The following is a 13,885-nucleotide window of genomic DNA, read 5'->3' as shown; positions in this document are numbered from 1 at the left end:
TGGTTGAATAGTGGAATGTTTGTTGTTTTTCCTTATTGACCCAAAGTCTGCATGATGGTGACCGCATGACAATATTACACATAACCCTTTACAATTAAGAGACTCATAGCTTAAAGTAAAAGGGACAACAGAATATTATAAATATAAAACTTAGATTTTTTAAATCTATATTGCAAAAACAACGAGGTGATGAAGGAGAGAAAACTCAAATAAGGCCACCATCAGTTAAACATGGAACAACGCTCCACTATAGAGAAAGGAATCAGGAGATATTTAAACAGTGTTCACACAGCAGAGAGCTGTTTGAGCTAGTTTGTCCAACTTAAGGCTAAACATTTGTATAATGTTCAAAATCAAACCTGAACCAGCTAAAGGGTTTTTAAATCTCTTAACAGAACCTTTTAAAACAGTCTTTCATCTCGTCTTTGTCCGCTTGAGTCTTTTCAAATTGTACGTGAGGAAAACCATCGTGTGTACGGGCAGAAGTGCGCTCCTTGCTTTGTTGACTGTAAATCCTGTCTTTGAGAATATCCTCTCTGATGGTGTGGAGGTGGATGGGATGCTGTGGATTGTTTTTGAGGCTTCGGACAGCTTTGGGTATCCCTCCTGGTTCTTTTGGCCCCATACAGTTTTTGTGTGGTCCGGTAATCCTTGATCTCACAGCCCTCTTCATGAAGCTGCTCCTCATCTTCATCACTAGTTTTTAGGATCATCTGAAGTTTTATTTCCTGACATTTTGAGCTGCCATGAACGTAGAAAGATTTAAAGGCCAGCTGAGGTACTGTACGTCTGCTCCACAGGTCCCCGCTAAATGGGAGAGTCCACCTTTAATTACCAGGGGAGATTTAATTACCACTTTAAGGAGATTTAACACTTCAAGAGCTGTTCTCAGAATTACATTAAATAAGTCTATATTTATATAACAATAGGATATATGAGACACTATTTTTACGAGAAACAGGAAAATAATGTAAAATTAGACATTGAGCACCCCCATGGTTTGAATGGAATGATCCACGTTTCATATGCAAATATTCGACTATGAGATTGGCAGTCGACTAAGACTCGTTAGAACCAATCGTCCAATATTTGACTATTTGGGGTCACCCCTAACAAATATATCAAAACAACATCCAACTGTTTGTATATATACATTTCTTCAACATGAAAACTCTTCACTACAATTAACTACAACTTAATAAATTAATTAAAACTATGCACAGTGTTTTTTTCTTAATAATGCACAAATTAAGACCCAGCTCTATGCACTCCTATTCCTTTCCTTTCCCCTCTGGAACAAAATGTGTGATGGGGGTCCATGCAGGACAAATAAGTTTAAAACAAATAAGCAAAAGAGGATGGAGTAAAAATAAATAAAGGTATATATCTTATAAATTGAAGAAAGCTACAAATGAAAGTGAAGCAAACTTCTTTTCTGTGAACTACTTTTACTGTTTACTCTTCAGCCTTAAGAAAAACCTTGTGCTTCACCAGGTGCTTCCTACGGTTAGAGGCATTCCCACCGCTGGCCTTGCACTTAATCTGCATCGTATTTAGAAAAGTGGAGCCACACTTTCGAGCGCTTTCTATCAGCCATGCTTGCTTTGTTGATTGATCCTGCGGCTGCAGACGTCATTGCGGTCTTATGCGTGCAATGCTGTGTTCAAGTCTGGCATGGAAAACTGCCTACTCTTCCACTCCCTCACAGTCACAAGGATGCATTTAGGTACCGAAACATGGTACCGTTTGATTTTACGTGAATCGGTACTCAGTAGTACAGATGGAATTTGGTCGGTACCTATAAAAGTGCCGAATCCTCCATCTCCAAAGACTCACGGTTCAACTCCTACCGGGGGATCCTGAAGCATCCCCAGGACAGATAGGATGTTTAACCTGGTCTACTCCTGTGTGGCGTACCAGCTGGATATCTCCACCGCCCGGCATCCCCACACTGGGCCAGCAGTCGTCCTCCCCTGAGGAGCCTTGCTTTCCCCTCTGGAGTCATGTGCTCCTTTAACTCTGCATGTTCACACAGGAGTGTTACACTCTTCATTTGAAATGTTAAATCTTGGAGGCAGAGTGGTGGGGCAAAGTTGGTCGTGCACTGAGCCCCCCATCTGAGGTTTTAACAGAGGCATCTGTGTAAGCCAAGGAGGATGGAACATCGCCAAATGTCTGTGTGTGTGTGTAAAGCTCACACTGTTTGTTTACACGTCACGCCTTTTGCTTCTGTAAATCAGTAACAGTGTTTAAATGTCTCCCTGGGACACTGATATTAGGCTGTTGGAGGGTTAAGTGTAAAATTATATAGGAAGTGTAACAGCTGAGCCTCATTGGCTGTTGCTGCTTTGCAAGCAGGGCGGAAAATTAACTTTTTACCTCATCTGCTATTGGCTAGTGACCTTTTCACCGGCCAAATAAAAACGTATAGTGACATTAGTCGGTTTAGCTGTCTGTTCCTCGTCTTGATCGCCTCCTGCCTCTTTGTTTATCCTTTTTGTTTGGGGTGGCTTCCCTCGAAACGCTCTTCCCGCCGTGCTTCTTCAAGCAAAGGGAATGAATACATCTCCAGTAGCTTGACGTACCAAATCACAACACAAGTACAGCGCGCCGCGAGGGTCAAAATAGCCTGACAGTCGGAAGAAAGTGGAGGAAAGTATGAAAACAAAACCTCACATGCAATACAAAAATGTTCCAATTTTTTACCTGGCATTGGCGCTTGGCAGGTGTTAATTTGAACACCCTGTTTGCAAGTGTAAGTGTAAGTATAGTGGTCCTGAATCCTCCCCCAAAATAACTCTGTATGTATCCGTTTTAGAATCTGCAACCACTAAAGCCACACGCTTCCTGACTCACATGAGCCAAAACCTTCCTCTGTAAACCTGTGAGACACTTACTGCACACACCGGCCGCTTACATATTACAATTCTGCAACAGCGCCATAGCCAAGCCATGACTACGCCCTCGTAATTAACCCCAATAATAACAGTGGGGCACCAATACTACCCTATGGCGTAATATCGGCGTCCCACTGTTTGATTTGATATCACATGACGTCTTTACGGAAGCATCAGAGTGGGCGTGTGAACACACAGTATGTGCTTCACATACATACACACACTCAGACATGCACACGTGCGGTGCTGCCAGCTTTGAGACAGCCTCCATAATGCATCTGTTACTACAGCAAATCAATCAATCAAGCTTTATTTATAGAGCAACTTTTATACAAATCAAATGCAATAAATAGAAATAAGATATATCATGACTAAGCAGAAAACAGAAAGGATTTAAAAGTAGAGACTAATACACATCAATTGCAATAAAATGTATATAAATAAACAATAAAGATAAATAGTTAAGAAATAAGCAAATAGAAGATAACATGAGAAGTTAAGACAATAAAAAAGCTAAAGATAAAAGTCTAAGATAATTAAAGCACTGAAATAGCAATAAAAATAGTTATTAAATAATATAAAATGATGAGTTTTTTATCATCTTTATTAAATCTTTATTATAATTTATTTCAACTTGAAAATCATTGAGAGCAAAGCCCTCATTTACAATGACGTCGAGCATATAAAAGAAACTTTAACCCTCCTGTTACGTTCGTTTCTCTGGAACAGCGATAATGTTCCTGGGTCAATTTGACCCGGGGCATATTCAATTATCAAAAAGTGTCAGAACCCCAAAAAATCCCAATACAATTTTTTTCTAATCAAATTTTTAACTCCATTAATAACCAATTAAATCAATATTAAGTCCATTGGTGTTCTTTAATTCTCAGATCATGGTTCAATGAGGATAACTCACTCATTTTACATTAAAACTAATGTTAAAACTTTTTAATGTACATTGGAAAGCCCTAAATATAAATACAATAGTTTCACATGACATAGATTTTTTTAATTTTTTTTTTACATTTTTGATTTTTATGAAGTGATGTTGATAAATTAAAACGAGACACCTCTTCTGTCACATGCTGCCCAGATTTTTAAGCTGCATTTAGCTGGTTTGGAGGCATACATTGCCTAAAATAGACTTTTAAAAGGGTCAATTTGACCCGCAACATAACAGGAGGGTTAAAATGGATGACAAAAAGATAAAACCCTTAAAATAATGACCAATTAAAAACAGACAACAATTAAAAAGTAATGTTAACACAAAGTCAGTTGAAACAGGAGCAATCAGAGGTTAAAAAGTTTAAAACTAATGATTTAAAATCACTAAAAGAAACCAATGCATTCATTTTTAAAGTGCTTTGAAGGGAGTTCCATGCAGATGGTGCAAAAAAGCCCAAAGCAGATCTTCCCAGCTCAGAATTAACTCTGGGAACCAGGGGCCTCATTTACAAAGACTGGCGTGGATTTCCTACTGAAACATGGCGTACGCTCAAATCAAGAAAATGTTGTATACACAGCACATTTCCACGGTCATTTCACTCTTGATACATCTGAACTTTGCCATACAAAAAGAGCGTACGCCACGTGTATGTGCGTACACACCCTTTGTACATGAGACCCCTGGAGAGTAAGCCATTTAGTTGACCTTGTGTGTTGCGCTCCAGAGGATCAAACTAGCATGGAAGATTAATATGAGGGTAGCATCCCAATACGAGCTTTATAAATAAACAGGTATGAGTGTAAATCATACCTTTCAGTCAGAAAAGACCATCCCACCTTATTGTACAGGATGCAATGATGAGTATTATTAGTATCACCAGTAATAAATCTCAGTGCAGAGTGGGAAACAGCTTCAAGTGGTTTTAAGGTGGAGGCTGAAGCACTGATAAAAAAGTCGCCTCCCAAATAAAACAAAAGAATATTCAAATAAATTTAAAGTGACAAAATGACAGATTAAAAGAAGTTTAAAGAGCCTCCATAAAGACTCAATAAGGCGGTACATCTTTGCCCCATCATCGTCCCACCTCTGTGCTTCACTCACAACAGACAAGAAGCAGCTGGGGCTCAAATATCTCAACTTGAACTGTCTGTATGTCCTCAGATCTTACCTCAGAGTTCCTTGGCTTGTCTCTCTGGGTTTAAAAACGGTGTTTGGAGTTATCACTTCTCCTCTCTAATCTCTCCTCTCCTGATATACTCTCTGTAGCTTGATAGCTATATTTGGAGGAAACAGGAACACATTCGCCACTTAGCTATCGCTCTGCAACCGACTCTTATTGTCACGAGATTCAAAGTAAGGTGACACTAAAATATTCCAACGTGTTCGATTTCAAAAGACGGTCTGATAACAACAAACCTGTTGTTTGTTTTTAACCTTTAAGGAGGACTTAGTGAGAACCTGAGTTTGTTCCTGGCTCGTCTTTTATTGTATTTGGGCATGGAGATCAAACTTGGGTCAAACTAGAGTGTTGATCCATTCAGTACAGGACAGGGAGGATCTTTGAAGCTCCAGCATGATCACCTGAAAACAGGCACACACTTACTGAACTCTATTCTAATTCAACTACTTCCTCCTTTAAAGGCTGTAAGGGAAGAAAAAACCTCGACAAACGAATAAAAATAACACCCAGTGCTCTAATGTGTGTGTGTGTGTGTTTTGTATGTAATAACACTGTCTTGGCTCTCTGTTGACTCTGTAAACCTACACCTCATTTGCATTTAACCCAACAGCTGGGGAATGGATGGGGCAGTTACACCTGTCCCTCCACCTGTCCACCCGTGTGTGTTTGCATGTGTGTGTTTGTGAAGCTGTGTGAATGTGTGTATCCAGCTGTTCAAATGTTCTTGTTTTTTGTGTGTTAGTCAATGAAGACACTGATTATGTACACAGTGTTTTTAAATATGGTGTATGGATTTAAACACGTCAGATGTTGTGGTTGTTGTGTTTCTGGTTCGTTGCCTGAGACATAGGGATTCACTCGTCATGATATCTGCAGGTTGTTTTACTACAGTTTGAAAAAAGTACAATATTTAATTTGTTAATAGCTAGATTGAGAACTGATTGATACATTTGATGTACTACATTACAGAAATAACAAAACTGAAACGACAACAACCTTTAGTTTTTGTGCATACATCAAGCAGCCTAGTCAATTTAAAGCTCCTGTGATGGACTCTCTGTTTGTGTTGATTTTGGCGCCCCCTGTGGACAAAGTGATACCTCTTGTATCCCTCCTGATCTTGTCCTGTTAATGCATAAGCAGCATTTTGTGAAAGAAAAAAATGAATCCTCCTTTTCTCCACTAGTCGCTCTTCATGAGTATTTGATGTGGAGGAAGTAAAAGAAGTGTAAACTTCCTTGTCTGACACCTACCCCCCCCTCACATCCATGACAGGCATTGAACTGATGATTAAGAAACTCTAGCTCTTTATATTGATGATCTGTTAGCTTGTGTAGGTGATCACTTTTAATTTTAGTCTGTTTCATATTCAGTCAAAAACTCCTCAAAGGAGCTTTAAGTCTGCAGAGTACAACATCTTTCATTTATAGCTTTATTACCACTAACCAAGGTTCTGACAGAGCTGTGATCTGTTGGCTACAGTCTGGCTCTTTGCAGATATGTAGCTAACTGAACAACTAATGAACTCAGTCTAATGTGCAGAACACAGTTTATATTTTTACAGCTACTAATCATGGATAAATAAATCTGATATCCTAATGAAGTCCAGACCTTTGTATCTGAGGTTCTTCCTCTCTTTAGCACTGTGACAGTTGTACACATACTTGACTTTGCACTATGCATCTTACTCAGGAATACCTTTGGAGCTCAGGCAGTGTGCAACTATCTGATTTGCAGGATGTAAACAAGTGACAAGGCAGAATGAACTGTTAAGACCAGTCCTATGACCGTCAGTTTTCCAACATTGCCAGTGCTCAGAAGTAAAGGCCCCAGACTTGTTCCCAATAAGTTGTGCAGGGTTTGCAGTCACTGTGCAGTGCCAGTGACTCTCTTGAAGTTGAGAATCATTGCAGACCGGGTCTATCAACTTGTCTTAAGAACTTTTTGCCATTGTTTCCCCTGATGCTCTGTTGACCGTCACACCCCATCTGCCTCTACACTGCCCCTACGTTCACCTGCATACTGCATCTGGCATCCATGTTGCATTAGTTCGGGGTCATGCACAACTGAAGCACAAATCACATCTAGGGCATGTGTAGCAGATGTCATGCGTATATGTACACACAGTTCAAAGGAGAATTATGTAGGATTTTGCCAGATTGAACATTTGATGCCTCCTGTCCCTGCAAACTGATTATACAGGAGTCAGATTCAGAATGAAGATGGAAACAGAGTGTAACCATTTTTCAATTTTGACAACAAATAAAATATCCACTTAATTCCTTGATTTTTTCAGAATGGCTCTATTATTTTTGTATATCTACTTGTCACTAATTTTGGTGTGCATAAATTAATATCAGATAATATTTATGAACATTTTATACATACCTTATATCTCTATTCACTAAAACCTGAGTCTGAACTCATCATGAGCTGCACAGGGATGCTATTGGCTCAGCAGCACAGTCTCTGGTGCGTGCTTTGTAAATGAGACATGTCTTTGTGTCGTATTAGCGCAGGTTAAGCAGGTGCAAAAGTCATGTTAGCCTTAGTGGATCAGACCCTCTCTGTTTATTACACCTTACATTCTGGGTGTCATAGTTAAACTTTAACCTGGTGAATAATTCGGCGTTCAGACGATGACTCTAGATGATCTCAGCCTCTGTGTGGTGGACACAGACAGAAAGCAAATTGAAGTTTGTTTAAAGTCTTTGTTGATGGAAATAAGGACCCCAGTTTCTCCACCTCACACAAGTTGGATTCACTATGCCTTGAGAAGAGCGACAGATAGTGACCATTTGTTCACGCAGCGAGTTATCTGTCCCCTTCATCTTTCTTCACACACCGTGTCCTTGCTGGCCGTCTTCTGTTTGCTGTGTTTGATTATAGTTTGTTGACATTGTTGCTCTTGCTTTTTGTTCTCTGCAGCTGGATGGGGACACCATGTTCCTGGGTGTGCAGGACGCGGGCCTTGAATTCCCCTCAGCCAATCAGGTGAGTGTGTGTGTGTTAGCATGTTCGTGCATGTGTGTGTGTGTGTATGTGTGTGTGTGTGTGTGTGTGTGTGTGTTTTCGGGGTGTAACATAGAGAAAGCCCCATGAAGTTGATTACTGTGATAAATCCAAACTCCTAATCTCAGTGTTGTAAAATCTCCTGATACAACTGAATGATTGAATGTAGAAATGGAGTGATTAATGTGTTGGACTATTAACAGGCCAATTAAAGGACTGTATACAGACAGTGCAGGCAGCCTCGTGAGTGCTGCTTCCAGTCACTTCTTAAAGGTGACATATCACGCTTTTTTCATCAACATATATCGGTCTAAGAGGTCCCCAAAACATGTCTTTAAAGTTTATGCTCAAAAAAACACTTTGAAATCAGATTTTGGTCTGCCTGAAAAGCCCTCTTCTTCAGTCCTCCTCAGAACAGTCTGTTTTCCCTCTGACCATGCCCCCTCAGGAAGTGGATGTGCCTCGGCTGTCCAGCACGTTGATCTAATGTTTACATGTTGGCTGAATATACACGGCTGCTCAGAGATCACGTTACTTCAACCCTCTGAATCTGATCCTGACGGAGAGGCGCCTGCAGCAGGACCTTTCTGAAGGATTGGTCACAGATTTAGTGTTTCTTGTTGTTTTATTTGTCAGTATGTAGACGTGTGTCTTGGTACACAGTTACAGCTACGAACATGTAGCTATGTGGCTATGCTAACTAGCGCTAGCACTTATCCATGGTAAATAAAAATCATCCACTAGATCTTCAAATCTGCAGACGTGGGGAGTAAAACCTACCTTTGTGTTTATTAAGACAGCCTACAACTAGCATGCCTCCCTCCTAAGCTCCTTGTTAGCACACATGTGTGCAGGGAATGAAAAACGGAGGAGGGGTTGAGTTGTATTTTATACAGTCTATGGGCTGAACAAGCTCCGAGCTCTGATTCCGTGACAGACCGGATATTGTTGTTACGTAACAAAAACACGGAAGTCTGAAACGGCTCGTTTCACACACCTGTAAAGAAAAGTGTAGAAATCAGAACAGGGGCAGAATGGATTATTTTCATTCTCGGGGGGTTTGTAGACAGGAACACATATTTCAGGTAGAGAACCATTAAAAAGTCCATTTTGCATGATATGTCACCTTTAAGGCTGATTTATATTTCTGCCTCGCCCCTACGCAGCAGGGGCTGACACGGACATGAGCACTACATACTTGTGTGTCGATGAACGCTTGAAACGCTTGAGGGCAGTGCGGTCTGTATGATCGCCGGTCGCCTGCTTCCGACCAATCACAGAGCTTGCGGTCCGCGTCACTTCTATGCGTTGTTACATTTTGGAGGAGGTGCAGATCAGCTACGTGGACCTTCGGCGTAGGCTATGCCGTCAATTCAATTCAATTCAGAAGTATAAATGAGGCTATAGATGGTACATGAGCATGCTGTGCAGTGAGAGTTCACCAGAGCTTCACAGGTTGCCACTGGAGTCCTCTTCCACTCCTCCATGATGACATCACGGAGCTGGTGGATGTTAGAGACCTTGCGCTCCTCCACCTTCTGTTTGAGGGGGCCCCACAGATGCTCAATAGGGTTTTGGTCTGGAGACATGCTTGGCCACTCCATCACCTTCACCCTCAGCTTCTTTAGTAAGGCAGTGGCTGTCTTGGAGGTGTGTTTGTGGTCGTTATCATGTTGGAGTACTGCCCTGTGGCCCAGTTTCTGAAGGGAGGGGATCATGCTCTGCTTCAGTATGTCACAGTACATGTTGGCATTCATGGTTCCCTCAATGAACTGTAGCTCCCCAGTGCTGGCAGCACTCATGCAGCCCCAGACCATGACACTCCCACCACCATGCTTGACTGTAGGCAAGACACACTTGTCTTTGCACTCCTCACCTGGTTGCCCCCACACATGCTTCACACCTTCTGAACCAAATAAGTTTATCTTGGTCTCATCAGACCACAAGACATGGTTTCTGTAATCCATGTCCTTAGTCTGCTTGTCTTTAGCAAACTGCTTGCAGACTGTGTAAGTTAATAAACGTATTCAAGTGGTTTAGACCAATCAGAATCAAGCATTTCACACAGCTGGAAGATATACCCCGGGTCAAGTTGACCTAGGAACATTATTGCTTACCCTAAGAAACAAACATAACAGAAGGGTTAAAAACATCCCGCGTCAAGTTGACCCAGGAACATTATACCTGTCCCTAAGAAAGGAACATAATAGCAGGGTTAAATACATCCCGGGTCAAGTTGACCCAGGAACATTATTGCTATCCCTAAGAAACAAACATAACAGAAGGGTTAAATACATCCCGCGTCAAGTTGACCCAGGAACATTATACCTGTCCCTAAGAAAGGAACATAATAGCAGGGTTAAATACATCCCGGGTCAAGTTGACCTAGGAACATTATTGCTGTTCCTAAGAAAGGAATGTAACAGGAGGGTTAAAAGCATCCCGGGTCAAGTTGGCCCAGGAACATTATTACTGTCCCTAAGAAAGGAACATAATAGCAGGGTTAAATATGCCCCGGGTCAAGTCGACCCAGGAACATTATTGCTGTTCCTAAGAAAGGAACCAAACAGGAGGGTTAAATATGCCCCGGGTCAAGTTGACCCAGGAACATTATTGCTGTCCCTAAGAATCGAAAGTTAATAACCGTATTCAAGAGGTTTTGCCCAATCAGAATCAAGCATTTCACACAGCTGGAAGATCAGTAAGAAAGCCGGGTAATACACTAGCCTAATGTTAACTTATTGATGCAAGGCAATAGATTGATTTTGACTTCTGCGATTGGTGAATGCCAAATGATTTGTTGATCAGGTTTCTGTTCACTGACAAGGTGAGTTTGATTCAAATAAACATCATCTGATCTGATCAGAGAAACAGGTCAACCTCAGTCTCTCTGCTCCGGTGTGATTGTTAATGAAGTGGTCTCAGACTTGGGTCTTGTTAGCCTGATAATGATGCATGTTATAAATGATAGAAGTTTTCGGAAGACACTTTAGGTGCAGGTATTTAAAATAATCTACCAGGCATTCATTTTGTCCTCTTTGCTTTTAATACTAGTCTAATTTAGCGACACACTTACCTGCTGTTACAGGATGAGGCAGTTCACTTTATCCCTGTTGCTCTGAACTTGTTAATCAGCCTTTAGAGTTAACACATCCTGACACTCTAAGAGAAGCTGTGAGTCCAGCGCTCCGGCTACTTTACCCCTGAATGATGACCATCACATTAAAGATCGCTTCTTTCTAGATCACTAAGCAGCAGCGGGTCCGGACTGGAGCAGCACTCTGCATTAAACTCTGTATTTATTCCACTGTGGGTGAAGCTGAATTCACAAGTCCTTTCCTGAGGCCTCCACAGAAACCTCCAGAGATTAAGATGTGTGTTTGTAAGAACAGAATTACCTCACTCCCAAGCAAAGCTCACATTAAGAAGAAACTCCAGCAGAGATCCATTATTCATAGAGCACACTATGGAGAATATTGTTTTCTGTCAAGTTGACCCAGGAACATTATTACTTTCCCTAAGAAAGGAACATAATAGCAAGGTTAAATACATCCCGGGTCAAGTTGACCCAGGAACATTATTGCTATCCCCAAGAAACAAACATAACAGAAGGGTTAAAAACATCCCGGGTCAAGTTGACCCAGGAACATTATTGCTATCCCTAAGAAACAAACATAACAGAAGGGTTAAATACATCCCGGGTCAAGTTGACCCAGGAACATTATTGCTATCCCTAAGAAACAAACATAACAGAAGGGTTAAATACATCCCGGGTCAAGTTGACCCAGGAACATTATTGCTATCCCTAAGAAACAAACATAACAGAAGGGTTAAATACATCCCGGGTCAAGTTGGCCCAGGAACATTATTACTGTCCCTAAGAAAGGAACATAATAGGAGGGTTAATTTTAACCCGGGTCAAGTTGACCCAGGAACATTATTACTGTCCCTAAGAAAGGAACATAATAGCAGGGTTAAATATGCCCCGGGTCAAGTTGACCCAGGAACATTATTGCTGTTCCTAAGAAAGGAACATAACAGGAGGGTTAATTTTAACCCGGGTCAAGTTGACCCAGGAACTTTATTGCTATCCCTAAGAATCGAAAGTTAATAACCGTATTCAAGAGGTTTTGACCAATCAGAATCAAGCATTTCACACAGCTGGAAGATCAGTAAGAAAGCTGGGTAATAAACTAGCCTAATGTTAACTTATTGATGCAAGGCAATAGATTGATTTTGACTTCTGCGATTGGTGAATGCCAAATGATTTGTTGATCAGGTTTCTGTTCATTGACAGGGTGAGTTTGATTCAAATAAACATCATCTGATCTGATCAGAGAAACAGGTCAACCTCTGTCTCTCTGCTCCGGTGTGATGGTCAGTGAAGTGGTCTCAGACTTGGGTCTTGTTAGCCTGATAATGATGCATGTTATAAATGATAGAAGTTTTCGGTGGACACTTTAGGTGCAGGTATTTAAAATAATCTATCAGGCATTCATTTTGTCCTCTTTGCTTTTAATACTAGTCTAATTTAGCGACACACTAACCTGCTGTTACAGGATGAGGCAGTTCACTTTATCCCTGTTGCTCTGAACTTGTTAATCAGCCTGTAGAGTTAACACATCCTGACACTCTAAGAGAAGCTGTGAGTCCAGCGCTCCGGCTACTTTACCCCTGAATGATGACCATCACATTAAAGATCGCTTCTTTCTAGATCACTAAGCAGCAGCGGGTCCGGACTGGAGCAGCACTCTGCATTAAACTCTGTATTTATTCCACTGTGGGTGAAGCTGAATTCACAAGTCCTTTCCTGAGGCCTCCACAGAAACCTCCAGAGATTAAGATGTGTGTTTGTAAGAACAGAATTACCTCACTCCCAAGCAAAGCTCACATTAAGAAGAAACTCCAGCAGAGATCCATTATTCATAGAGCACACTATGGAGAATATTGTGTGGTATAGGAACGATGATTTGATGTTTTATTCATAGTGTTGTGCCATAAGAAGACGAGGAGTGGTGTGAGGAATACGAATTTATAGCTTTATTATTGAAGTACCATTGCTTCCATATAAAGTCAGAGCATGTGGTGATGAATGGAGCCAATTTTCAGTCTGACCCTCGACTCTGTCTTTTTTTTTGAGCTGTTAATGGAGCAGCAGAGGGATGGTACTGAGCAAAAGCTGAAGCAGGAGAGAGGAGAGACTCTGCTTTGGAAGGGAGAGATGCAGGTTGTACTGTACATACGTGTACGTTCAGAGATTAGGAGCCTGAAAGAGGATTTAGTCACATCTGAGAGTAGATCCATGCATTAGATTAATTTAGAATCTGTTATCTCTTATTGCACCATCCAACACATACTGGGACAAAGATGCATATGACTATTTGTCTCTTTAAATCAAAGAATCAGCTTATAAACGTGTTAAAAACTCCTTTTCTCATTGCTTTTCTTGAAGTCCATCACGTCTAATTTCCAGTTATCATCTCATCCTGGCAGAGGTCGTCACATGACCGCAGTGTTGTAGTCTTCATGTCATATTTATCTATAGGTTACAACACAGGAAGTTACAATGTGGTTTCTTTAAAACCACATATCCATTCAACAGTTTGTAAATTTAGATTATATTAAGATCTTAAAATCAGATAATGTCTATCTTCATTAACAGTTTGGTGTTTGTGGTTATGGTTGGTTTCCCTGCTTCAAGTGAATCATCACTTTAAACTACATCACGTGACACTCACACTGAGCTGAAATGAAACTAGTGCACACAAACCAGATTAAAAGCACTGATGATCAGGCTCTCAGATTAGAGATTAGAGAATGGAGTCTGGTAGAGCAGTGGTTCCCAAAGAG

At 41.0% G+C, this 13,885-nt stretch overlaps 1 protein-coding gene across 1 annotated transcript in view; it reads left to right on the top strand.

The window, feature by feature from the left end:
- The window catches only part of tox (thymocyte selection-associated high mobility group box), a 105,576-nt gene that overhangs the window by 18,607 nt on the left and 73,084 nt on the right, over positions 1-13,885 (top strand). Inside the window, 1 exon segment of the mRNA XM_034702946.1 lies at positions 7,952-8,017. Coding sequence (XP_034558837.1) covers positions 7,952-8,017 — 66 coding nt within the window.

This window comes from Notolabrus celidotus, chromosome 15 (assembly GCF_009762535.1).
Source record: "Notolabrus celidotus isolate fNotCel1 chromosome 15, fNotCel1.pri, whole genome shotgun sequence".
Classification (NCBI taxonomy): Eukaryota; Metazoa; Chordata; class Actinopteri; order Labriformes; family Labridae; genus Notolabrus; species Notolabrus celidotus.
The sequence above is the reverse complement of the archived record's forward strand: the minus strand, read 5'-3'. Positions and strand labels throughout refer to the sequence as shown.